This window comes from Periplaneta americana, chromosome 15, assembly GCF_040183065.1.
Source record: "Periplaneta americana isolate PAMFEO1 chromosome 15, P.americana_PAMFEO1_priV1, whole genome shotgun sequence".
Taxonomy (NCBI): domain Eukaryota; kingdom Metazoa; phylum Arthropoda; class Insecta; order Blattodea; family Blattidae; genus Periplaneta; species Periplaneta americana.
The window spans coordinates 40373055-40400170 of record NC_091131.1 but is presented as its reverse complement, the minus strand read 5'-3'; the positions used below and the strand labels follow the sequence as shown (position 1 = coordinate 40400170).

Below are 27116 nucleotides of genomic sequence, written 5' to 3'. Positions count from 1 at the left end.
TAATAGTCAGATAAATTACATCGAGAAACATGTGTTTGGCACAACTAGCCTACCACATTTCAGTTACATGGTCAGGAGCGTGAGAATCAACGTATTTCCTACCATTAGTGATGGAGGAAATAAATTAAATACTGATATATCGATATTGTAATATATTGCAAATCTAATTTCGACAAACGATATATATAGATATATCGAACGTTTATCGATATATCGTTATTCCATAAGCAAATTGCTTTTTCAGGCGTAAATTTACTGTATTACAATAAAATTACTTAAATTTTAATATTCCTTTTTACCTTTGAAGGTCCACAACTGTGGAGTAACGGTCAGCGCGTCTGGCTGCGAAACCAGGTGGCCCGGGTTCGAATCCCGGTCGGGGTAAGTTACCTGGTTGAGGTTTTTTTCCGGGGTTTTCCCTCAACCCAATATGAGCAAATGCTGGGCAACTTTCGGTGCTGGACCCCGGACTCATTTCACTGGCATTATCACCTTCATATCATTCAGACGCTAAATAACTTAGATGTTGATACAGCGTCGTAAAATAACCCAATTAAAAAACCATTGAAATTAATATCATAACAGTCAAAAGCATAAATGTAAAATTGTAACAATAAACAATACATTTTCAATACCATATGATGTAGGTCCTAACCTAAATCAAAATTATGGTGGAGGCAAGTGAGCTTAAATGATATAGTGGGAAAGAGTTAAGTGAACTGTACATGGTTGAGTATTTGATACTGGAACACGATTCAATTATTCTAATGTTATAAAGGATTCAATCCAGGACACAAATATAATGCTCTTTTCTACCTAACAACGTAATCGCTTTTTAAATGTAAGTAAACAGAACTTTTAATGATTTTTAAATGTAGGTAAACCGTACTTAGAATGTTACAAGTTTGAACAAACTTCAAAGTTGATTTGATACAATCTTTCTATACTAAGTTCCCATTGAAAGTTATTGTTACACTCCAACATTCCAAACAACAATGGTGATGATGATAGGGATAGAATTTTTATGCACTAAGAGATGTAATAAGAAAACAGAATGTCAGCACTAGGTTGTGCATAGAAATCATAGACGTAAACAAATGTCACATCGGTATTAAATCTTTGTTTCTATTTCCATTTCAGAATATAGAAATAAAAGTTTTGATACCCGTTTTGAGGTCAGACGGTTCCCTTTCAGGGTGGGAATTGCTCTCCTGCCTTGCAGAACAATAACAACAACATTAAAACAGCAGTAGTTAAACCTCCCGTCTGTCTCACGTTCGCACACGCTGCATTTTGAATTTGGTGTTGCCTATTAAACAGTTTGAATTCGAATTCCAATCCAGCCAATTAGAACAAGGTATTGATTGAGGATGCACAATTATTATGTAACTGTCTACCTTCAGTAGCGCCATCTCTCGGGAATTATCGGAGTTGTCTAGTGTGGATTTTGTTGTGGATATATCATATATCGAAACGAAAATATCGGTATTTCGTAAAAACCGATATATCTACTATTCATAACAAAGAGATGAGTATTATTTTGAATAATTATTATGGGATAAAAAGTGTAGTAAATGTAGTCTGTAATGACTTTCACAGAATGACGTTACCACAAATTCGAAGAAATAAATCGCTAGGGAATGAAAAGGTCGATCTCTATTTGATAACTGGTCTCTAAGACCCAATTATATAAAACTCCCTGACTAAAGATCAACTTTGATCGAAGATCGAAAAGTGAACCGAGTTCAGACACTTCTTCTATTGTATAAAACTTTTCTGTGATCAAATTACCTAGGTTCAAATGCAATCTAAGTTCACGTGAAAAGGATTTGGCAACATCGCATAAACAGGTGAAATACGTGATGCGCGGACCATGTTATACAGGTTCGTTCAGTGTTGCCAATTTAGCGACTTTAACTCTTTTTCAACAACAATTTCTTTTAACTTTTATATTGCCTAAATAGGGATTTTGTGACCTTTTTGGCATCCATAGTGACAAAATTTAATCTTTCTTTGTTGATAATGAGAAATCTAGCGACTTTACAACTACTTTTTGGCGACTTTCCGTACACTCTGTTGGAGACACTGGTTTTTTGTGCAATGTAAATAATGGCAGACAATAAGAAGAAGGTTGACTGTTCTCCGAATTGTTATCATGTTACGGTGTTTGATACTGCTAAACATAATAAAGCTTTATAAAACGACAATTTTCGTTTAGTAATACAGTTAATTGAAAATTTATGAATGTACCTATCATATCCATTAATAATTAATGGTTGTTATAAACATAATATAATTATAGGTTATGTTATTTGATACTGCTGAACACGATAGAGCCTTATAAAATATAAGATTGTTTGTGTATTAAGGCAAGAAATTGAAAGAAATGTATATAAATGTACCTATCATATATATTAATATTAATAATAATGGATATTTTATTTGCACAATCTGTCACTCGTATATTTCAAAAAGAAAAGAAATAACTGAACTTGGATCATCTAACTTAATCGGAGAAATTTCTTCAGACAAAGTTGACTTTAGTTTGAGACAAATTAATCTCATATTAGACTTTATACAACACAAAATTCCAAGTTCAGCTGAAACAAAGATCAATTTAACCTCTGATCTAAGATTAAATGGTTTATACAATCGGGCCTAAGTGTTCTACTCAGAATGATACACTAAATTGAATGTTACAAAAGATGAACATATTTTCTGATTGATATCGTCTTTGACTGTAATCTGTCGTTGAAAAGAGACTTTATTATTTGAAGTTCTGAGAAATACTAATACGCGCTGGAAATTACGAAGCGCTTCAGACATTGAAGTTGATCGAAATCGATTTCAGAGCCTTGTTTGTGACGCGGAGTGCTAGCTGCAAGCAAGAAGTAAGAAGAAGTCAGTTTATAACGAATGCTACTGAAGTGGATTCCAAGTTAAATTGATTTTGTTGTAGCTGTGACCCTCTTATTCTCTGTGTGTCATAGTGCCGCATGACTTTGACCCGTTAACCTATATCGATAAGGAAACGTTCATCTTTGTAAAAATTGCAAATGTCTGTGCGAAGAAAACTGCATAAAGGTTGAAAGGTCGCGGTTTGCCCACAAGGAGAAGAAACTTTATTCTTCTACGTCACTTAATGTGCATTACATTCCAGACAATGTAAGAAAGTTGATACTGCAAATATAATAATGGAATGGAGACAGACCTGAATTACGTTAGTCTTTATCAGGAGGAAATGGAAAAACACTGAGAAAAAACCCAACAACGATCTTATCTACCATAGGATACCCGCAAATTTTCCATTCTACGTCAGAGACTGTCGGACATTGTCTAGTTTCAAAAATAAATTAAAATTGCACTTTTATCAATTCAGCTGTAAGCCCTTTTGTCTGCGATAGTTTTGTAAAAATGTAGGCTAAATATTTCTTTCCTTCCTTTCCCCTTTTTTTTCTCTTTATCAGCGGATGAATTTATTATCATAGCCTTTCTATTGTGAATTTTATTTAATTTTCGTATTTCTTTTCTTTTTTATTATTATTTTATTACATTACATTTTGTTATATTCTTCCTTACGTTTTCCATATTAACCATTTGTACTAAATGAGTTGCTTTTACTATATTCCAATATATTGCACTTTCTTTTTTTCTATTATGGTATTATTTTCATGTTGTTTAGTGTCGATTTTATTATGCTATTATTATTTTTTTGTAATATACAGTATTAGTATTCTGTTTTTTAACTTTTTGTTAAATTTTAACTGCTTGTATAATTTATGACCTAGTTGAGTGTATGGCCTTAACTCTGCCTGTATAAATAAAGAATTATTATTATTATTATTATTATTATTATTATTATTATTATTATTATTATTATATTACCTTTTTATGTCCTACGTATAGTGTACTTTGTTCTGTTTCAGTCTGTAGTCCAGTATGATATATTAGATTGAGGAAGGACACTCTAACCTTTAATTTTGGTCCAAAAGAGAATTATTAAAATTTGTCTATATAAATCTTCAGACTACCCAACAAAATTAATCTTTCTGGAATTTAGTGTATCTAATTAAAAAAATATATAAACAAAATATTTCTCACTTACTTCCATAAAAAATCAAAACAATTTAAAAATCGATCTTCATGATTACTGTACCAGACAAAATTACAGCTTATTTCTAAATACACCCAAATGCTACACAACTGCTACATTAAAACACAGCAGAAATTGTTGTCGTTTAGTCAGCTGTCAGAAGACAGATCTGAACCTCACAAGTGATATCACCAAGGTACCACTTATGAGGCGACTAAGCCAGGAGATAATGAGGTAGGGTGGCCAGTTCCTTTCCCCCTTCATCTGACACATCGCCGATTGGCTACATATTACGCTAATCAGACTTCAGATTCATACAAACAGTATTTCTTCCTCTGACACATATAGTCAAGTGAGATGTACATATCAGCCAGAATCTCAAACAGAGGAGTACCGGTACAGCAGAAATTTTGGATCAAAAATATACGAGGGCTGCGATATAAGTCATGGCAACTATTTTTTTTTTTTTTGAGAATGCAGGCGCGGTTCCAAATTTTGAAATGTCAAATGAAATGGCTGAAAACCAAAATATCTAGTGGCGTGTCATCTCATGAAATATAGTTTTGTTAAGGTAAATTTACACATCATGGATCCATCTCCTTTTCTATGTAAAGGTGTCATAACCACCTAATCCTTGAGGTTTTAAATATCCTAACTAAATCGGTGTCATCATTAGCCTCATATAATTTATCATTCTATCTAATGCTATCTAATACCATTTTCACATACAGGGTCAAAAATATTTCTTAATATTTTTCTTTCAAATGTCTTAAGTTTATATTCATTTGTTTTTTGTTAAAGTCCAGTTTCATAGCCATAGGTGACAACAAGTATCAGAAGAGTTTTATATATTTTTGTCTTTGAAGGCTAAGGTAGTGAGAGCTAAAATGTTCCATAGGTCCAAAATATCCTCTGTTGCCTAACGATAATTTATGATTAACTTCTTTGTCCAATTTATTCTCAATTATAATTATTGTTCCTAAGTATTTAAATTATTTCATCCATTCGAATTTATATTATCTACATAAAAATTCATGCCTATTTATTTGTTATTTCCATAGATTTAGTTTTATTTTCTTTAATTTTCAGGCCAATGTTTTGTGCAGCTTTTTCCAGTTTCAAAAAAGTTTTCTTAACTGTTTTGATGATCTACCTACGGTATACCTTATTTTTAGTTTATAGGACTAATATTTTTATTAAATTATTACAACTTAATGATAATTTACAAAAGATATGTTCTTCACCAGTGTTCCTCTCCCGGACATCCGAATGGTGGGATAGTTTACGTCCGGAATCTTTTACCGTGGGAAGACTCATCACGCCATGTTTGCAGTTTTTCTTGGGAAAGAATGAGAGTCGATTTGACTAATTAGGCCCTCCAGATTTCACCGAAATTCACCGCAAGGGTTAAATATCAGTTCTATCAGGGTTTTTGAGCGTGTGAAGTTGACAGAGAGAATAAGAAACAAAGCTGTGTTGGAAAGAGTGGGTGAAGAAATAATGATGCTGAAACTAATCAGGAACAGAAAAAGGAATTGGCTATGTCACTGGCTGTGAAGAAACTGCCTACTGAAGGATACACTGGAAGGAATGGTGAACGGGAGAAGAGTTCGGGGCTGAAGAAAATGTCAGGCGATAGACGACATTAAGATATGTGGATCATATGCGGAGACTAAGAGGAAGGCAGAAAATAGGAAAGATTGGAGATTGCAGCGAAAGACCTCCCCTTGGACAGAATACTATGAATGAATGAATGATAACTTTTTCTATTTGTGGAATTTGGGCTTTTTCTTCTAATCGTAAGCATTTACTTGTTACATTATTGAGTTTAGAATTTAATATAGAATTTAAACAAAGATACTGCTCTTAATGATCACTTTAGTAGTTTTGTTACATCTATAAATGTTGAAAATATTGTTATAAGATTTCTTAAACGTTCTGTTGTTTACCAGACAATGGATATCTAATGTTGCTATGCATTTATGATAAGCCTTGAAACTTACTTGTATATGCAGTTACATTGATTTTAATGTGCAAGAGAGACACTTATTTTGACACACCCTATTATTTTCTCATGCCACAAGGCCGAGGGACGTATTTTTAACGAATGCATAATTTAATTCATAGGGGAATATATAAATAATTACATAGAAAATAAATTGAAATTGTACTTCCTTAATTAAACGCAGAATAAATATGGGGAATGCCTGTTATTATTCGTTTGAGAAGCTTTTGTCATGTAGTCTGCTGTCAAAAAATCTGGAAGTTAGAATTTATAAAACAGGTATATTACCGGTTGTTCTGTATGGTTGTGAAACTTGGACTCTCATGTTGAGAAAGGAACAGAGATTAAGGGTATTTGAGAATAACATTCTTAGGAAAATATTTGGGACTAAGAGGGATGAAGTTACAGGAGAATGGAGAAAGTTACACAACACAGAATTCCACGCATTGTATTCTTCACCTGACATAATTAAGAACATTAAATCCAGACGTGTGAGATAGGCAGGGCATGTAGCACGTATGGGCGAATTCATAAACGCATCACTGACATCACACTGTGACAAAATCACTATTATCTATCACAAGGATTTTTCCGGATCTGTCACAGTTCGGAGCTGTGACAACAAAACGCTGTCACATTCCATCTCTAGTTTAGTCTGTCACTGTTGCTAAGTTTCACTGTTACATTCTTACTCGAAATAGTACTAAATCTAGAAGGGCTTCCGGCTAGCAAATTCGTTGCGCATGCGTATGAGAGAGTCGAGAAGTATCGAGCAGACTATACACAGATTCCTGGAGTGTTTGAAGGTTGACCTTGATACGAACTGCTTGTGAATGCACAAAACAAACCTGATTGAAGAGCAAGGTGGTTGACAGTGCTATCTCCCATCTCCCCTGTTGTTATCCCACATGCAGAGATTTTCGTGATGTCTGTATTAGCCTGAATAGGGTTCACGATTCTTCAAATCTTAACGGCATTGAACGAGTAAAAGCTCAGCGAAGGACGGAGTTAGGAAACTTCCGAAATTAATGAAACTGTAATTATAGACGCCACGAAGATCTTGTCGATCGATCATTTCAAGGGCATTCCATTTCACGGAAGAAATAACCATAACGTTCAGTCAGATTGAATCCTATACTATTGAGCATTATAAACAGTACCGGTATTTTTTTTAATAAATGATTCATGCTATTGAACAAATCTTTTTATGAAACAGTGCGCATGATCAGAAAAGAACGACTAGTTGAGGTAATGAAATTAGATTTGTTTCGTTGTATGTCTGATGATGCGCAATGTCTCCTCTTTGGGACTTACAAAATATCTGTACGACAAACTTTTTCTAAGACTGAACGCAGAATCGAGAGAATAATTCAAAATATGAAAACGTAAGCAGCCCATAGAAATATAGACTATCATTAAGAAAGTGTTTATATCACAACTTGTATATCTGAGGAATAAAGTTCCTTAATTACGCATTTTTGTTTGTTGTATTTCTGGTGATGTGGTGGAGAAGGTCCAATGGCCTTTATTCCACCAGATTAAATAAATTGACAAATAAATAAATAAATGAGTACGTAAATGAGTACGTAAATAAATAAATAGGTAAACAAAATAAATAAATGAGTACGTAAATAAATAAATACGTAAATAAATAAATAAATGAGTACGTAAAAGAGTACGTAAATAAATAAATAGGTAAACAAAATAAATAAATGAGTACGTAAATAAATAAATAGGTAAACAAAATAAATAAATGAGTACGTAAATAAATAAATAGGTAAACAAAATATATAAATAAGTACGTAAATAAATAAATACGTAAATAAATAAATAAATAAATAAATGAGTACGTAAATAAATAAATACGTAAATAAATAAATAAATAAATGAGTACGTAAATAAATAAATATATATATTTTTTTTGTATTTACTAGAGCTTCCTCAAATTAGAGGCTGCCATTAGACAAAGCATACAAAACAATACAAGAAAAAATAGATGTTGAAAGATAACACAGTAAGAAAAAGGTAAACAAGTACACAAACAAACAAACAAACAAACAAACAAACAAACAAACAATGGCAGTTTACAGAATAAAAAAAGTTACAAGTAAAGAAGCAATGAAAGCTAATAAAAGAAAGAAAAAAGATAATAAATGAGTAAATAAATAAATAAATAAATAAATGAGTACGTAAATAAATAAATAAATATTTTTTTGTATTTTATTGAGCTCCCTCAAATTAGAGGCTGTCATTAGACAAAGCATACAAAATAATACAAGAACAAATAGATGTTGAAAGATAACACAGGAAGAAAAAAGGTAAACAAGTACACAAACAAACAAACAATGACAGTTTACAGAATAAAAAAGTTACAAGTAAAGAAGCAATGAAAGCTAATAAGAGAAAGAAAAAAGATAAGTAAATAAATAAATAGATAAATAAATGAGTACGTAAATAAATAAATAAATAAGTAAATAAATAAATAAATAAATGAGTACGTAAATAAATAAATAAGTATTTTTTTTTTTTGTATTTTATTGAGCTTCCTCAAATTAGAGGCTGCCATTAGACAAAGCATACAAAATAATACAAGAACAAATAGATGTTGAAAGATAACACAGTAAGAAAAAAGGTAAACAAGTACACAAACAAACAAACAAACAATGACAGTTTACAGAATAAAAAAGTTACAAGTAAAGAAGCAATGAAAGCTAATAAGAGAAAGAAAAAAGATAAGTAAATAAATAAATAGATAAATAAATGAGTACGTAAATAAATAAACAAGTTTTTTTTTTTTTTTTTGTATTTTATTGAGCTTCCTCAAATTAGAGGCTGCCATCAGATAAAGCATACAAAATAATACAAGAACAAATAGATGATGAAAGATAACAGAGTAAGAAAAAAGGTAAACAAGTACACAAACAAACAAACAATGGCAGTATACAGAATAAAAAAATTACAAGTGAAGAAGCAATGAAAGCTAATAAGAGAAAGAAAAAAGATAATAAATAAATAAATAAATAAATAAATAAATAAATAAATAAATAAATAAATAAATGAGTACGTAAAGAAATAAATAAAACCTACATATGTATATACGAGTATTAATAATGTAGGTACAAACGTATAAATAGGCCTACATAGAAATAAATAATATTCAATGTTATATGTCTGATGGTTTTTTTTTAACATTTGGAATTAAATTGAAAACCAATTATTTATAAGAAATATTCGATATTTTTTGTTCACGCTGTATAATGACTTAAACTAGACCTACTACTGTTTACAAATAAAGTGGGACATTGTGCCTTTTGTTATTTTAACGTTTATCATCTAATTTGTATGCGTTTTAAATGATTTCATTTATGTATATTTTAGTATTATGCAATGAAAATAATTTTTAATGAAAATGTATGGTTCGTATGCGGAGACTAAGAGGAAGGCAGAAATGAATAAATATTGGGGAATGCTGGGTTTTCAGTAAAAGACCTGCCCTTAGGCAGGAAACTATGTATGAAATTAATGAATGAATATCATTCGTAACATTATAAAGGAACTTCATTATTTTGAAACTAGTAAATTTATGAGAAAACAAGTAGGCCTATTATATTCATAACAGTGATTTTGTATGTTTATCAATAAAATTGTCACGTTTTTTGTTGTTCTTCCACTTGCATAATATGCAATATTACTATCAGTTTTTTTCTCGAATAATTTCGAGGGAAAAATTGTTCCGGGGCCGGGTATCGAACCCGGGACCTTTGGTTTAACGTACCAACGCTCTACCAACTGAGCTACCAGGGAACTCTACCCGACACCGATCCAATTCCTCCCTCTATATCCACATACCTCAAAGTGGGCTGACAGCCGTCAAGCAACCAACTTCGAGTGCACACTAACTCCGTGTGACTTACATTGTGGTTTTTTTTTTCTGTTAACGAACAGTGACGTGTACTCGTATTATGCAAATCAAGATTTCAGGTATAACTCCCTGTAAAGTTGATTTGAATAATTTCGAGGGAAAAATTGTTCAAATCAACTTTACAGGGAGTTATACCTGAAATCTTGATTTACATAATACACGTCACTGTTCGTTAACAGAAAAAAAAAAAAACACAATGTAAGTCAGACGGAGTTAGTGTGCACTCGAAGTTGGTTGCTTGACGGCTGCCAGCCCACTTTGATGTATGTGGATATAGAGGGAGGAATTGGATCGGTGTCGGGTGGAGTTCCCTGGTAGCTCAGTTGGTAGAGCGTTGGTACGTTAAACCAAAGGTCCCGGGTTCGATACCCGGCCCCGGAACAATTTTTCCCTCGAAATTATTCAAATCAACTTTACAGGGAGTTATACCTGAAATCTTGATTTGCAGTTTTTTTCTCATTTATTTATTTATTTATTTATTTATTTATTTATTTATTTATTTATTCTAGTGTAGTTAAGTCCATCACGCCTTCTCTTCCACAACACCAGGAATACACATACAATAATAGAAATAAACAGAAAAAAATACACTATGTACAAAGTAAAGCTACACAAGAAATAAAGAGAGGGAGAGAGAGAGAGAGTAATCACTCTAAACAAAGTAAAGCCACACAAAAATATATACAGGTTGCAGTCACACAAACTTTATATGAGTGATTAAGTATCATAATTAATTGTATCCTAACTAATTAACTAACATAAACAAGAAACTTGCAATTTTAATCTGGATTAAAAAAGAAAAAGAAAAAAAAAACAAATCAATACTTCTAGTAATACTAAACAACATTAACTAAGACAAAATTTTTCAATTTAATTTTGAATTGTGATGAAGTCCGGCAGTCCCTGACGTCATTAGGTAACGAATTCCAGAGGCGAGGTATTTCTACAGTATAGGAAGATGAGTATAAAGACGTTCTATGATGAGGGATAGAAAGAAGTTTCCTCATAATCGGCAGCATTATCGACTTAATACTAGATATAACATTTCAATCATTGCTATGTTGTTCTCAGTTAATTTTGCTGCGTTTTATGTCTTAACTTCCAGAATCTTAAGAGTTCACGCAAAGCTTCTGTAATATGCTCCGTGCGTTTCGGACAGGAGTTATTGCGAAAACGGCAAGTTTCACGCTAAATATTTCGTCAACGGACATTTTCTGAGGAAGCCGACAGTTTCCTCATTAGAATTGCCATAAAAAGGTTCCTACCGTAAAAAGATACCTATCATATCACTGCCTGAAGCTTCTCCCCAACTCCTGCCTTGCACCCACAGTGCGATCAGCTTGACTGATGCAACGTACTAGGTAGACATTTTTCAACAGTTTCTCGCGATTTTAAGTCATTCCACACTTCTCCGAGGATTTTCTTGCCCTCGTGGAGTTTGTCAACAAGGGAATACCGATGAGTCTATGTCGAAATCTGCCCATGAACTGCGTATACAGATTTCCACGGTTGACAGAAAAATAAATAAGTAAAATGTGACAGCGGATTCATCAAATCCTTACAATGGCGAGAAACGTTTATGCTATTCGTAATTGTTATTGTCAACTTATTATCATTATCATGTTAGCCTTCATCACCACCACCACCACCACCACCACCACCACCACCACCACCACCACCACCACCACCATCATCATCATCATCATCATCATCATCATCATCCGTCTTCATATTACGTCTGGTATCCTCCAGAGCTTTGGGGATCTTCCTAAATATAAGAAAATAATAATAATAATAATAATAATAATAATATTAATAATTACTGGCTTTTAAGGAACCCGAAGGTTCACTGCCGCCCTCACATAAGCCCGCCATCGGTCCCTATCCTGTGCACGATTAATCCAGTCTCCATCATCATATCCCACCTCCCTCAAATCCATTTTAATATTATCCTCCCATCTATGTCTCGGCCTCCTCAAAGGTTTTTTCCCTCCGGCCTCCCAACTAATATTCTATGTGCATTTCTGGATTCGCCCATGCGTGCTACATGCCCTGCACATCTCAAACGTCTGGATTTAATGTTTCTAATTATGTCAGGTGAAGAATATAATGCTTGCAGTTCTGCGTTTTGTAACTTTCTCCATTCTCCTGTAACTTCATCCCTCTTAGCCCCAAATATTTTCCTAAGAATATTTCCCTTAATTTCAAACACTCTTAATCTCTATTCCTCTCTCAAAGTGAGAGTCCAAGTTTCACAACCATACAGAACAACCGGCAATATAACTGTTTTATAAATTCGAACTTTCAGATTTTTTGACAGCAGACTGGATGATAAAAGCTTCTCAACCGAATAATAACAGGCATTTCCCATATTTATTCTGCGTTTACTTTCCTCCCGAGTGTCATTTATAAATGTTACTGTTGCTCCAAGATATTTGAATTTTTCCACCTCTTCAAAGGATAGATCTCCAATTTTTATATTTCCATTTCGTACACTATTCTGGTCACGAGACATAATCATATACTTTGACTTTTCGGGATTTACTTCTAAACCTATCGTTTTACTTGCTTCAAGTAAAATTTCCATGTTTTTCCTAATCGTTTGTGGATTTTCTCCTAACATATTCACGTCATCCATATAGGCAAGAAGCTGATGTGACACGTTCAATTCCAAACCCTCTCTGTTACCCTGAACTTTCCTAATGGCATCAAATAGAAACTGTCTATACGGACTCTGCTGTAAGTTACACTGAGACACATTTGAATTAATCGAACTAGTTTCTTGGGAATACCAAATTCAATAAGAATATTACGAGTATTTAAAACTTCTCCCTTAACCGAGCCATATGTGAGTATTATTATTATTATTATTATTATTATTATTATTATTATTATTATTTGCACTCGACAAGTTTTAAGAACCAAACAATAAGCGTTCTTCGTGCTTGTAGAAACTGCACATTTCAAATTACGGTGGATAGGTACTGCGATGGCAGGGCTATAGCTTTCTATAGCCCTGCTGCGATGGTCAGTCAACCTGGATAAGTTTCCAAGCATTAACTACAAACCGTGGAAAAACGACGAGGCGTTGCCCATCCTGAATGAATGGACAGGAATAATATTATTACTTCGCTTTAAATGGCGAAATTAGCTTCACTACCGACAGAGAAAGAGAGAGACGATGACTGTCCGTGGAGAGAACAGTGATCTGCTCATTAATGCTTGCCAGTTGATTAGTCACGAGTGTGTCAACAACCTGAGAGTTTTTGTATACTGTCTTTTGTACGACGTCATCTATGCGAGGAAACAAAATATGTATATTATATGTAATATGGATAGACCATGAAAACGTGTTGTTAATAAAGGTACTACAACGGACATTCCCCTTGTAGGGGCAATGTGGATCTTTTAAAGAATTATTTTTCGCATGCTGCTTTAGTGAACAATAATTTTGAAGTGTAACGTTATTGTATGTAGTATCGGAAAGGTAACTGCCGTTTTTCCTTCCAGCTGAAGATCTCATTTCGATAATAAAAGACATAATTATATTAACGGAAGGTTTAAAAGCCTCGATTGGCAACATTATTCAACTCTACTAACAACATTAACCTCCGCGAAAGATTTAAGTGGCATATGACGTTTTTAAAAGGAAAATATGATATATTTCATAAAGGAATTTTGGACATTATTTTGGAAGGTCAGAAAAAAAAAGTGGACTGCCTTATATTATTTGGTTCAAAATAGGGGAGACCGGGTATGGTAGTCACACTTTTTGCTTTTTTATTTTTTACGCAGTCACCAAAAGCAATATCCTCATTTTCATTTCATTAATTTGTAGTCCACATGTTTCTGAATGTTTGGAAAAATAATTATTGGCCTCATTGTTATTGTGATAAGACTATCAATAAATTTTCTATTATAAAATGTTTGTGACTACCATCCCCAGCATGGGAATGGTGGTCACATTTGTCGGGGTTGGTTGTCACGTGTTAATATTACGAGAAAATAGCCTACAAATATTCGAAGGAACAAATGCCTATTTTTATTCATATAACACAACTAAAGGCAAAAGAAACATTTAAGATTAACAAATAACTACTGCTTAACGTTACAACATAAACAAAAGACTGCAGAGGATTAATACACAAAAATTAATGAACATATACGGAATAAAAGAATATAAACACTACACAAACATATTATTGAAAATTGTTCATTGATGAAACTTCAAAATTATAGCCTAACAATGTGCTATACAAAATTAATCTGAAAAATCGGTATCACAATTTTGACAAATGAAATGGGCATTTATTGTCTTGCATTTTTCATGAGCCCATTTCTTGCATTCTATACATTGTACCCACATTTCTCTCGATCTGCTATTGATAAATAAATGAAGACATACGATACAAAAACTACCATCGTCTTCGCCATCACTACTTTCAGTTTTCTTATTTCGCTTTTTTTGGGGGGGTTTTTTTCTTCTTTTCAGCCGGGAAAAGACGCTTCTTAACATCTGTAGAACATTGTTTCACTTTCTTCTTTTCAAGGTCCTCTTTTACAGGTGTGTCCGTGAGGATAGCCGAACATCTCTTTGGTTGTCGTTGCCCCTTTGTTTTTTCCTTTCACCAGCTTTAGGGAAATGGCTGATATCTTTTGGGGAAACAATAGGCTTAGTAGTCTCAACATTCTGCAAGCCGCTGGAAGAAGGCTGAGGCTCAGGTAGTTTTCCTACGTCATTAGTTTGGAATGTGGGAGCCACTAATGTTTGAATTTGATTGTCTTCTACTCCTATACAGTCAGCATTTGCAATCTGTGACCAAAGACGTTATAATAGTATACTAGACTCACACAGAGCGCTGGTGTGCTGTCCAAAATTGAAACCAGTCTGCGCATGTTTACGCCGCCATGCTACTGGTAGAATTGAGCGGTAAACACGATTGTCATATTTGTCCTTTGTTTTGTCTCGGGTGTTTTTAGTGAATAGTGTGAAAGTAATGGCAATATAATTTTGAAAGATGATATATTATCGCCGCGGACTCATGCTTAACATGTCGGCATCATACAATAACGTGCGGTGTGGTTTAAAAAAATAATTTTGCCGACCGATTATTGCTCTGTAGGTTTCACTCTAAGCGTCACGTTGTCACGTCTACTTCCTCGATAAGAATAAGCACTAGTTTGTTATATTGTTAAATGGCTATTATTATTATTATTATTATTATTATTATTATTATTTCATATACGAGTACGTTGGCTTTCTTAACTCTTAATAATAACTCTTTAATAATAATTTTTAATCACATACCTTAATGTTCGTCCTCAGCACAAGACATTGCAACCTCGGGTTTAGTCTACGTGGATTAGACAAGTAAGTGTCATTTAATAATAATTGACGCAGCTTATTGGTTGCATTATTGAAATTGAGGCGAGTGATTGGAGCGGCGACACAAGAAATTGAAAACAATAATACAATTAAATTTCAAAGACCTGCCGAACGCATGAGGCCGCTCAAAGACCTGCCGAATGTTAACCATGAAAGCGCGGCGATAATACCATCCCTGTTTAATTTCCCAAGCTATTTGCAAAAGATACGATATAATATTATCTCTGTTGTTACAATATCAATATCATTAAAAATCAATCAGTAGTTTACGACAATAAAGAATACTTAATTGTTAGTACAGGTATATCAGACTGTAGAGAAATCCCACTGAGTGAATTATTTAGACTTACACATCAGATGTTAAAACATTAGTGGAAAGATAACTTTTTGTTTTTATTATGTAAATGAATTTATCTGCAAGATAATAAACTTTCATTCAAGGTCCATATATGGATAAATAAATATACAGATAATAAATAAATAAATAGCTATAATAGCTAAGCCTCCTTTGTGAATTTATGATTCAGAGTTCACCTATAAATAACTCTTTTACATTTTGCCGGATATATTTTATTAACAAAAGCAAGGAAAGGCATCTTATTGATATTGCATATGTGCATAAAAATTATGTAACATCATTCCGCAAGCAATGATAATATATCTATTTTATTTATTTAAAATAAAAATGCAATATGTAAAAAATCCACACAAAAAGTATGTGGTTTTTTTTATCTTGCATAAAGTGATTGTTTAGTTTTTAGGTCTTCACGTTACCTATTGTTTGCAATGTATTAGGTACCGATACTTTTTATAATTGATAGCATTCCCTTTATTAATTGAAGAATGAATTCAATGTAATTTGGCTACCTTCGCATATTATATTTTGTCAGATTACCTATGTCCTGTGGTCTAAAAGTACCGGTAATATAATTTATTTTTGATTCTCTAAAACTTAACAACAAGTCTATACTAATTATCGCATATTTATTTCACTTAGGAATTTGATTATAACAAGAACTTGTGTAATCAAGGTGCATATATTTATGTCTTGTGATCTAAGAGTTGATATGTTAATATAATTTTAGATTCTCTGAAACCTAACAATTTGCTGATTATCGTAAAATTATACAATCTATAATGTGTATTGTGTAGGCCTATTTATGGATGTATCAGTATGTTTTCTATAAATTGCTGCATACGTATTTTCTTTTCTTTAATGTTCTAAAACATATCAATGAAACTTTGAATATGTTTATTTCGTCCTAATTTTACGTTAAACGTCGAAAATGGCCATAATATGTCAATTTTAGATCAGCACAGCGTTAAATTGCGTGATTTACGCACTGCTATTATTTGTCTGCTCTCCAACAATATGGCGGCAAGCGCAGCGTTCAATTTGCCCCGGTTTCCTCGTTTCGCGCAGCCGAGGCTGTAGGGGCTTGTCTGTGACTACCAACCCCGTTCCTTGTGTGACAACCAACACCGTTCCTTGTGTGACTACCAACCCCGTTCCTTGTGTGACTACCAACCCCGTTCCTTGTATGACTACCAACCCCGTTCCTTGCGTGACAACCAACCCCGTCCCTTGTGTGACTACCAACCCCGTTCCTTGTGTGACTACCAACCCCGTTCTTTGTGTGACTACCAACCCCGTTCCTTGTGTGACAACCAACCCCGTTCCTTGTGTGACTACCAACCCCGTTCCTTGTGTGACAACCAACCCCGTCCCTTGTGTGACTACCAACCCCGTTCCTTGTGTGACTACCAACCCCGTTCCTTGTGTGACTACCAACCCCGTTCCTTGTGTGACTACCAACCCCGTTCCTTGTGTGACAACCAACCCCGTTCCTTGTGTGACTACCAACTCCGTTCCTTCTGTGACAACCAACCCCGTTCCTTGTGTGACTACCAACCCTGTTCCTTGTGTGACTACCAACCCCGTTCCTTGTGTGACTACCAACCCCGTTCCTTGTGTGACTACCAACCCCGTTCCTTGTGTGACTACCAACCCCGTTCCTTGTGTGACTACCAACCCCGTTCCTTGTGTGACTACCAACCCCGTTCCTTGTATGACTACCAATCCCGTTCCTTGTGTGACTACCAACCCCGTTCCTTGTGTGACTATCAACCCCGTTCCTTGTGTGACTACCAACCCCGTTCCTTGTGTGACTACCAACCCCGTTCATTGTGTGACTACCAACCCCGTTCCTTGTGTGACTACCAACCCCGTTCCTTGTGTGACTACCAACCACGTTCCTTGTGTGACTACCAACCCCGTTCCTTGTGTGACTACCAACCCCGTTCCTTGTGTGACTACCAACCCCGTTCCTTGTGTGACTACCAACCCCGTTCCTTGTGTGACTACCAACCCCGTTCCTTGTGTGACTACCAACCCCGTTCCTTGTGTGACTACCAACCACGTTCCTTGTGTGACTACCAACCCCGTTCCTTGTGTGACTACCAACCCCGTTCCTTGTGTGACTACCAACCCCGTTCCTTGTGTGACTACCAACCCCGTTCCTTGTGTGACTAACAACCCCGTTCCTTGTGTGACAACCAACCCCGAAACGCCATATTGAAAACTTTAGCTAGTATGAAGGATTGTGAGTTTCATAACGATTTAGAAAGATCATCATATAATACATTGAATTACACGCTACAAGACGCTGAAAACGGAACTTCACTACAGCAAAAACTTCTAGAGCGAAATAAAACTGCAACAATCTGTAAATTTTACTCACCAGCACCAGTAACACAAAAATGTGGACAGCTGCTCACTCACTTGCCGGTAACAGTTAAAAGTTCACACAAATAGTCGAAGTAACGCTGCCGTTCCCACAATGCCATATCAATACACACAGTCATTAGGTAACAGAGTTATTAACTTTGTGATAACCAACCCGTGTGACAACCAAACCCGGTCTCCCGCCTGCTGGTAGTTTAAATATTTGTGTACGGAATTTCCATATAAATAAATTGAGACAGAAAAAATCGTTTTGAAATTATCATTTTAGGCCTACAAATTATAAAGATATTGTTCTATAATTTCGGATAAAAATTATTTGGATGTGTTCATGGCAAAACAAATGTTCATATCTCTATAAAATATGATTTTCGCCATTAATCGTCTGTCTGTTTGAGCAAAGCGTTTTCCCTTAAACCATTGGACGAAAATTGTTGATATTCTATATTTATCCGTCAATTCTTTCGCCAGTGATACGTATTAAATAACACTTTGTTGGGAAAAAAAAATTACACAAAATGGCGATTTACTTAAAACTGAATTATTGTTAGACGATATGGAATAGATTTTTACATACGATGACATGGCGAAAGAGTTAGTCGCAAAATAATTCAATAGTTAATTAATTACTTTTTCATACAGAGTATTATACTCAGCCATTCTTCACACAAAATATTAGACTCAAATATAAGCCTACTATGTAAATTGGTCCCAGATGTAGCGCAAATAGGATAGAATACATACTTCAATTTTAATTTTGATTTAGTTAAAAAATGGATGGCACATTTCCGCCGCTGTGGCTCTGAGGTAGCAGACGTTCCAAGTGTTCCTTGATTCGATTTAAACAAAAAGTTATTTAACTTTTATTTGTAATATTTAACATTCCTCATTACAAATAATTTCTAATTTGGACAGGGTTAACCAGGATAGGTTCTTAAGATGGAAATTCTTGTTCCTATTGCTTTAAAATAGGTGATCTCACGATGTTGATCACATAGAGAGTTAATTACTATTATTATTATTATTATTATTATTATTATTATTATTATTATTATTATTATTATTATTATGGCTAAATGTATCTAGTTTGGATGTCCACTGCTTGTTTAAAGTGTTCGTAAGAATGCTTACAAGTTGGACCATAGCGCCAAGTTGTTTAAAAATAAAGAAAATAATGGCAATGATTTTTATGTACAGATTGAATAAACCTTAGCTACACCACTCCTCGAAAATTTGTACACCTATAGGCGGTTGACCAGCATAACACTACTGCACAAATATTGTTCAAATTCAGTATTCAAGATGAAGATACTCAGTATCTTGGTTGTAACAGCATCTGCATTTAGGAGTGCGCCTACCGGTGCCGGCGGCAACTATGCCACTTGCCGGTATAGTGATGTTTTGCTCATGCAGGCGTTAGAAATAGTTCTAGTAAAGTAAGACTCATTACAATTAAGTTCTTCATTTGAATAGTTAAAGCTTCAGTACATAACATTTTCAACACTACTGCATAGATATTACTAAGATTCAATACTGAAGATGTGAATATTGCGTACACACTACTGTCTTATTTATGTCTTGGTTGTAACAGCGTCTGTAGATAGGAGTTCGCCTGTCGGAGGCAAACACACCGTGCGGCGGTAGAGCAAAGTTTTGCTCAATCTATAGAGATTAGTTCTCCTAAATGTAAGACAATTTTAAATAAATTCTTAATTTGAAGAGCCCGTGGTAATTTCAATATTATTACACATAAAGAGTAAAAATTTATTATTCAAGATAAAAATGGCTAGATGAGATATTTGAAATTAGTTACTAAACTCGCGGATTAAAAGACGTTTGAGAGAAATGGTCTTTTAAACGCAAGAAAAAAAAAAGTAGGATATGACTTCTTTTGGAAGAAGAATTTAGCTTGTAAATTGACGATAGGATAAAGGGGTTTGACTCTCATTGAGAGGGATCCAAGGAACATTAAAGACCATTAATTCCTACAGGCATCTCTGTTGCTTGAATTAAGTAGATAAAATGACCCGTTCCTCATATTATTGAGTTTGTTCCGAAGATTTCTAAAGCCTGGTTAAAACGTGCAGAAATGGACGGACCTCGATTATGTAAGATATCCTTGTTAAAGAAATAGGGTGCTATTCATAGACATTTCGCTAGCCCGGGCTACGAGCGTGCTAAACAGGATTCCTATCATATCATATCGCTGACACTGGTTTATGAATACGAAAAACGTTAGTTCGCTGAACATCCACCGAAAGCCCGCGCTAAGAATGTCTATGAATACGGCCTATACTGCGTGTTCAGTTCAAAATGTGTCATGGCTCGCTGTATTTTGTCATGTGGCTAGCCGATGAGCCTAGAGAATTCAATCTTCCTACACTTCCGCAAAGGCGTATTACCCATATGCCAGAGAAGTTGCCTAGCAAGTACGGCGTTCATTCAGAAGAGTACTTACCGATACGTACGGTAACGCCGGTAGGGGCAGGAATGTGAACTGTTTGGAAACACGTACTGAGGTGAGTTTTTTTCTTACTGTCGGGATATGGGGAGACGATTACTTACGTATTTGTTGACACGACGGTCAGCATGGACATGGAGCATTTGATTTGTATTGTGGAATGTTGCCGTACGCAACCGATGATAACAAATACCCTGCGTACGACTTGCCCCCGCAAAACACAGTTCGAAAGAGGTTATGGTAGCACACAGACCGTACAGGCCGCCATCTGTTTCTACGAAGTTCAAGTTATACCCTACACGTTCTCAAGTTCAGATTGAACGCCTGATTAATAGGCAACTTCTCTGACATAAAAGCTGAAACTCGCTTCAAATCGCTGACTCACAACAGTGACGTCATGACACACTTTGAAATGAACACCCAGTAGAGTCCATTACAGATATAAGACTAGCCTAACCGGCCTCTAGTTCGATTCTATACCATTCATTCTTACAGAAAGTTTCGTTCGTTGTGAACACTTTATATCACATGGAGAAAGTTTTGCACTGGTTACATTGCACTTTGTATGGGAGTGTATTTTTATACAGTGGACAGATCTATTAGCGTTCTGTTTACGTATTGAGTTTGCGTGGGCAGGAAAGCTGTTCAAATAGAAGGGCAAACAAGACAAGCTGTGCTAAACTGTAGCGTACACAATGTTATCACCCGCTTCTTCCGTCTCAATATACACGGTCAGGAGGTAAAAGTTCAGTCTGGAGAAAGCATGGGCAAACGGCTATTAATTCGGGGATGCAACCCGCATGACATGCAGCAAATGTAGGCCTAACTGTTAAAAGCAGAAAACTTGACATGTTTTGGTTGCGTGCAGGTGTAAGACCAAGCTAAAAGTAAATCCACAGAGGAAAGTTTCCATTAACTTCTTTCAAAACTTTTGTTTTAAAAATTAATGTTATTGAGGTTTATTCGATAGGTATGTGGTAAAACAGTCAGTTTTTTTTTTAATTTTATGCTGTGGTCCGTCACAGGAATCTGTAAAATAGAAAGACGAAACAAGGCCTCTGCGCAAGTGGTATGTGGGAGGGCTAGGGCCAATGACTGTTCTGGGGGGAGGCATTGCTTGAACGAAGCTAGCAATCGCTTGCAGAGATTGGATTATTTCTATCTGAACTCTACTCTACCTTCTACCAACGAGCATCTTACCCCTTAACGGCCTCGAGCTGATGCTGCCCGCAATACATTCCGGCACAGATAGACTCAATCCCATATGTGTGAAGTTACTCTACAGATTCCTGGGACGGACCATAGTTCTCAAACTTTTTTACATTTTTAAAATAAAAGCAATCGTTTTCTTTACTTTACTCCCTTATTCTTGAACATTATTGTGACATTTCCAGAGGCAATCACATGTTTTTTTTTTCAACTTTACTTCCTTATTACTGAACAATATAGGCCTACATAGACACAAAGAAAATAACGTAGTCTATGCCTATTTTCTTAACTTTTATGCCTTCTTCGTAATATATTTTTCGATTTTATGAAGACAATCACGCATTTATTAACTATGATACCTCGTTCGTTAATATTTTTGTATAATTATTAAGATAGTAATAATAATAATTTATTTTAGCTGGCAGAGTTAAGGCCGTAAGGCCTTCTCTTCCACTCAACTAGCAAAAAGTATACATACATATGTATGAACTTACAAAGAATTCAACAATTTGATTTAGATAAGAGCTACATGTATACAAGAGTTATTTACGAATTAAACAACAAAATACTATGAAATATTAATTAAACATTGAAATACAAACTATGTAGCAGAATTAAGCTAAAATATATAAAATGTTAATATATTTCAAATAATGTTAGACAATAGAAAGACATTATTATGAGACAATTTTGAAAATACAGCACTATGTCTAAAGGAAGGAGTAACAATGTAGACAGTGATAGTTTAAGTCAGTATGATTGGAGTGAAATGCTAAGAAAGTTATCTTTTAAGCTGTTTTTAAAAGTATTGTCTTGCGGCTGTGTACGCTGATGTGCTGTAGACAGTATAATATACACTGCATAATGAATACGTCCACATGGAAACCTCAGTTCGTGAGTAAAAACACTTATTGTTAATACAGTACTGTATTTTGATTAAACAAAAACCTAATGAAAATTATCAAACTCAAAAGCGCGATATTTTCTCGTTTACGTAAATGGATGAACTACTTTTCTTCCCTCCTATACCTAGTAAAGTGATTTGTTTGTATATTACGCCAGTATCATCGAATTCCAGTCGTGGAAAGGGGTAGCAAACGGTGTTTCTGGTTCTTAATCGTTAATTCAAAGGTATAGCCAGGTTAATATTAGAAATGTTAGTAAAAATAAAATGACGTCCCTGTATATTCGTAAAAATATCAAAATATGTATTTTCCAGCACCGTTTATGCTCTCAATTTATGTTTAATACCTATAATGACAAATTAAAAAAAGGAAATACCTTCTTCTCAACAATTTTGTACTTTGTTGTTGGTGAATAACTCAAGTAGAATGAAAAGCAGTTCCATTTTGGACGCTGGCAAATAAGGCGTAACCATGACCTTTCCTAAACGATCACGGGCTCTCCGAAATATTCACTTGTTCTCGAAAAAGGAAGGACCATCGCAGTGACGTTAGACGAAGAAATGTTGGCACTCTCCATAAGGAAATTCCTCGTAGCCTACAACGCTTGTAATTGTGGAGAAAAGGTTCGTCACGAAAGGGAAATTTGTTATCTGCACGATCGTCGCAACCGGTTTCAAGGTAACTAATTTGTTTACAAAACAAATGAAGATACCGCTGACTCAGGTGTCAATTGTTTCTGAAGTATGACGTAGCACGAATTATATTTCCGATAGAATTTCGTGTAGATGACTCATGCTCAGAGTTCAGGTATAAGATTCTTTTTTTGTTATTGTGTCGCTTCTTACGTGATATTACAAGATGGAATGGCATTTCTTTTAAAAGTTGGAATGTAATATTTTCCTTTCTAAGAGACAACGCGGGAAAGACAGGAGTGGGGCGTTTAGTTCAGGGCAAATTTAAAGTTCTATAATAATTATATTACTTGAGATAAAGAAAAGCCGAAAACATCATTGTGCTAGGTGAACTTTAGGACTTATTTTACTTCATTTTGTTAATTTGTCCCGCGTCGTAGCGTCGTAGCATCGTGGTCTAAGGCAATATTCCTCAATCGCGGGTCCTGGAATTTGTCATTATATTCTTCTAAACAATTTTGACGAACGATTATTTTATAGTGAAAATATTCTTAGGAGAATAATTTTCGTGGTTGTGTAGCAAAGCACAGGACCAGATCGTCTCTGAACTTTAAATTCTAAAATCTAACTAAATAACACCTTTGTAGGAAATGTCTGTGACAAAGCCACTTATTTTTAATGATCGGAAATTTTTCGGACTTAGAAATCTTTCCATTTTGGGAAGGGGAATACCGCCTTTTATGACTTGTATGTCATTGATCCCTATTCAATATTATTGAATTTCCAAGTTTATAGAACACTATTTTACCCGAAGGTATATTAGGACTGTAATTAAATCATACATGTTATAGCCCTGTACAAATAGTTACATAAAATATATACATAATTATGACATAAATATACATATTACATTAAATGTGTATGACAACAAAAATCATATTTATATTATACAAATACAAAGATATAAGATAAAGTAGATATAATATATAGAAATAGATACATGATATATGAAATGCAGACATATTACATACAGTACTTTCCCAGGACATATCACACACAGACTTGTTACTTACAAAAAAAAATAAATAATAATATAATAATAATAATAATAATAATAATAATAATAATAATAATAATAATAATAAGTAAGCATTCGTAGAAATGTACATATTACTTTTAAGGACGCATATAGTATATGGTGTTGTGGAAGAGAAGGCCTGATGGCTTTAACTACGCCAGAATAAATAAATAAATAAATATATATATATATAAATAAATAATAAATAAAATAATAAATATGACACAAAATAACTTGAAATAGACAGGACATACAAGTGCATGTTCAACACATAAGACATAGACATATTATATACAATACACAGAAAAGACAAATAAAAAGGAAAATGACATAAAAACATATATGATATGAAACAGTGATTTATAACAAGTATCCAAGATGTATTATGTCAAATGTCGGTAACGCACCGCAAACATCTATACCCCTGAAAACAATTGATTGGAGTGATCTTTGGCGATCATATTATCAGCATGCATTTAAAAACAATCTGACCTCCACGATCTCCTGACCTCAATCCTATCGATTTTTGGTTTGGTGTTACCGGTACCTCAAAGACACCCAACAAGCTTACTGGTTAACTGAAGGATGTAATTTCTCAATAATTTACGACTGTTGATAGACTTTTTTCTGCAAAATGCTGTGCATGATGTGGCAGAAAGGAGGATGATTATTGAATAAGAGAACGACGAACATATTTACAGTGTTTTGTTGTTTACTATTTTGTAATATCACTAGAGTTGTAAACGTTCTGTTGAAATATGATCACTTTAATCAGTTTACTCGCAGTCATCTTATAAGGCTAGAATAGACATTGATATTGTTGCTTTGTTACAGGAATTCAACCATGATAATTTCTTCTGCATCCCAAAAAAGTGAAACCACAATTCTCCCAGCTGATTTCTGCACTCGGGACGTTTTTAAGGTAAGAGAAGACTAATGATTTCACTGTTTATATTGATAGATCTTTTGTTTGACATTCGTAGAGGTTAAACCATGTTTCTCCATAATAACATATAACCTCAAAAACTTTGTTTCATCTCACTGAAAACACTGGACAAACTCATTGCAACATTTTAATATTTCCTGCTTTCAACACCGTAAGAATCCATTAAGTACAGAATAATATACAGTAGAGATTGGTTAATAGATTCGTTGGATAATTCGAATTATTAGGCAATTGAATTAAATATTTATTTCACTTGAAATTTCTGTTTAAGCTAATGTTAAAGATCCACATTTAATTAGACTTTTTGAGGCTTACATTTGGATGATTCGAAGCTAGGAGTTCTACAGAAATTCCACAAAGGTTTCGTGAAAATCTCGGTTATTATTCCAGGAATTCAAATTTTATTCCTAAACATCATAATAATCGACAGGTAGTGGAACGTAAGATGATTGTTGTTATGGCGTTTAAACCAAAAGCACAGTAACTAATCATTTTTCCCGGTGACATTGTTTATTTCTCAAGGTACGTTTTTATAACAGAGTTGAACTTTTCAACGTAAAACTATCACTTAACAATGAAAATGAGAGACATTTCAGAAATCGTTGAAAGCATTCATCAGAAATCATTTTAATGTTGGAATAAAATTATTTTAAACCAATTAAAACAAGTTAAAAGTTCTCTTTTCTTTATTTGAACAAATCTAAAGCCGTTACAGGGTAAACCGTAAGTAATTTCAGAGGGTTATAATTTAAGATATACAAGTGCTGCAAACTACGTTCATTAGACATTCAAATAAAATTTTTTCAGATATATTTTCAATGAAGAATACCAGACATTTTGAAAGTTATTTGCTTCCATAATAATGAAACATACTCCCTGTGAATGTTTTTTATGCCAAATACTTTTTCTTGAACCTATCCACCTTCAGTTTTTGAGTTTCAACGCGAAAACGCAAGTAACAATGCCAGGACGATCAGTCGGGATTTTCATGCGGGAGTAAAGCAATAGATATTTCAGGTCATTGTGGATTGTGGGTGAAAGTTAAAAAAAAGTCAGGTTTGCTATGCTTTCGAACAATAGACATAGCATCTTGGTATAGCTGCGGCATGGAGAGCTTGAAATGTAGAGGATAAAATCATTTTAACCTGCTAAGAGATCTTGTTGAAATGATCGGGAGACTACAAAATTTTGTAGGCCTTTTATTTTAAGACCTTTTGGTCTTTCCTTAGGAATTGTAATTTTTGCGCTTTCTCTAGCCAGTCTAGCCAATACTGAAGAGAATGACGCATATAAATATCTACACCACACCGCCATTAAGTATATGAAAAAGATCCAACCCCACTTGATTAATAACTATAAAAATATTTAATTTTTAATAACGATATTATTGTCTTACGTAAGTTTTGTAATATATATTATACCCGCTACTCAGTAAATTATAGAAATGAAGATCTAATTTAAAATATTCTCTGCATCTACTTATATAACCCCAAAACGCTTCACTTTCATATCATCAGTATAGCATTAATATGTATAATTAATGAAAAATAGTCACATCATGACATTAACTATAATATTTCATTTCTAATGGTAATAATGTCATGAAAGCACCTCAAGTTTTGTAGATTTTAATATCCAATACACAGCTGTACTCAGAAAATTACACACCGCAGAATCAGATCTGTAAATTATTTTTAGTAAGTCTTGAAGTTTTTAATAACCATTTGAATTTGAAC

General features: G+C 34.2%; 2 protein-coding genes across 3 annotated transcripts in view; both read right to left on the bottom strand.

Annotated features, from left to right (window-relative positions):
* Positions 1-27116, bottom strand: part of LOC138714804 (facilitated trehalose transporter Tret1-like) — a 328031-nt gene that overhangs the window by 182121 nt on the left and 118794 nt on the right. The gene's annotated exons all lie outside the window — the stretch shown is intronic.
* LOC138715707 (uncharacterized) lies at positions 11644-18253 on the bottom strand. The gene is made up of 4 exons (XM_069848763.1): positions 18189-18253; positions 16984-17911; positions 14583-14833; positions 11644-11788 (listed from the first exon to the last, which is right to left on the bottom strand). Exons 1-4 carry the CDS (start codon positions 18251-18253, stop codon positions 11644-11646), a joined length of 1389 nt encoding a protein of 462 aa, XP_069704864.1.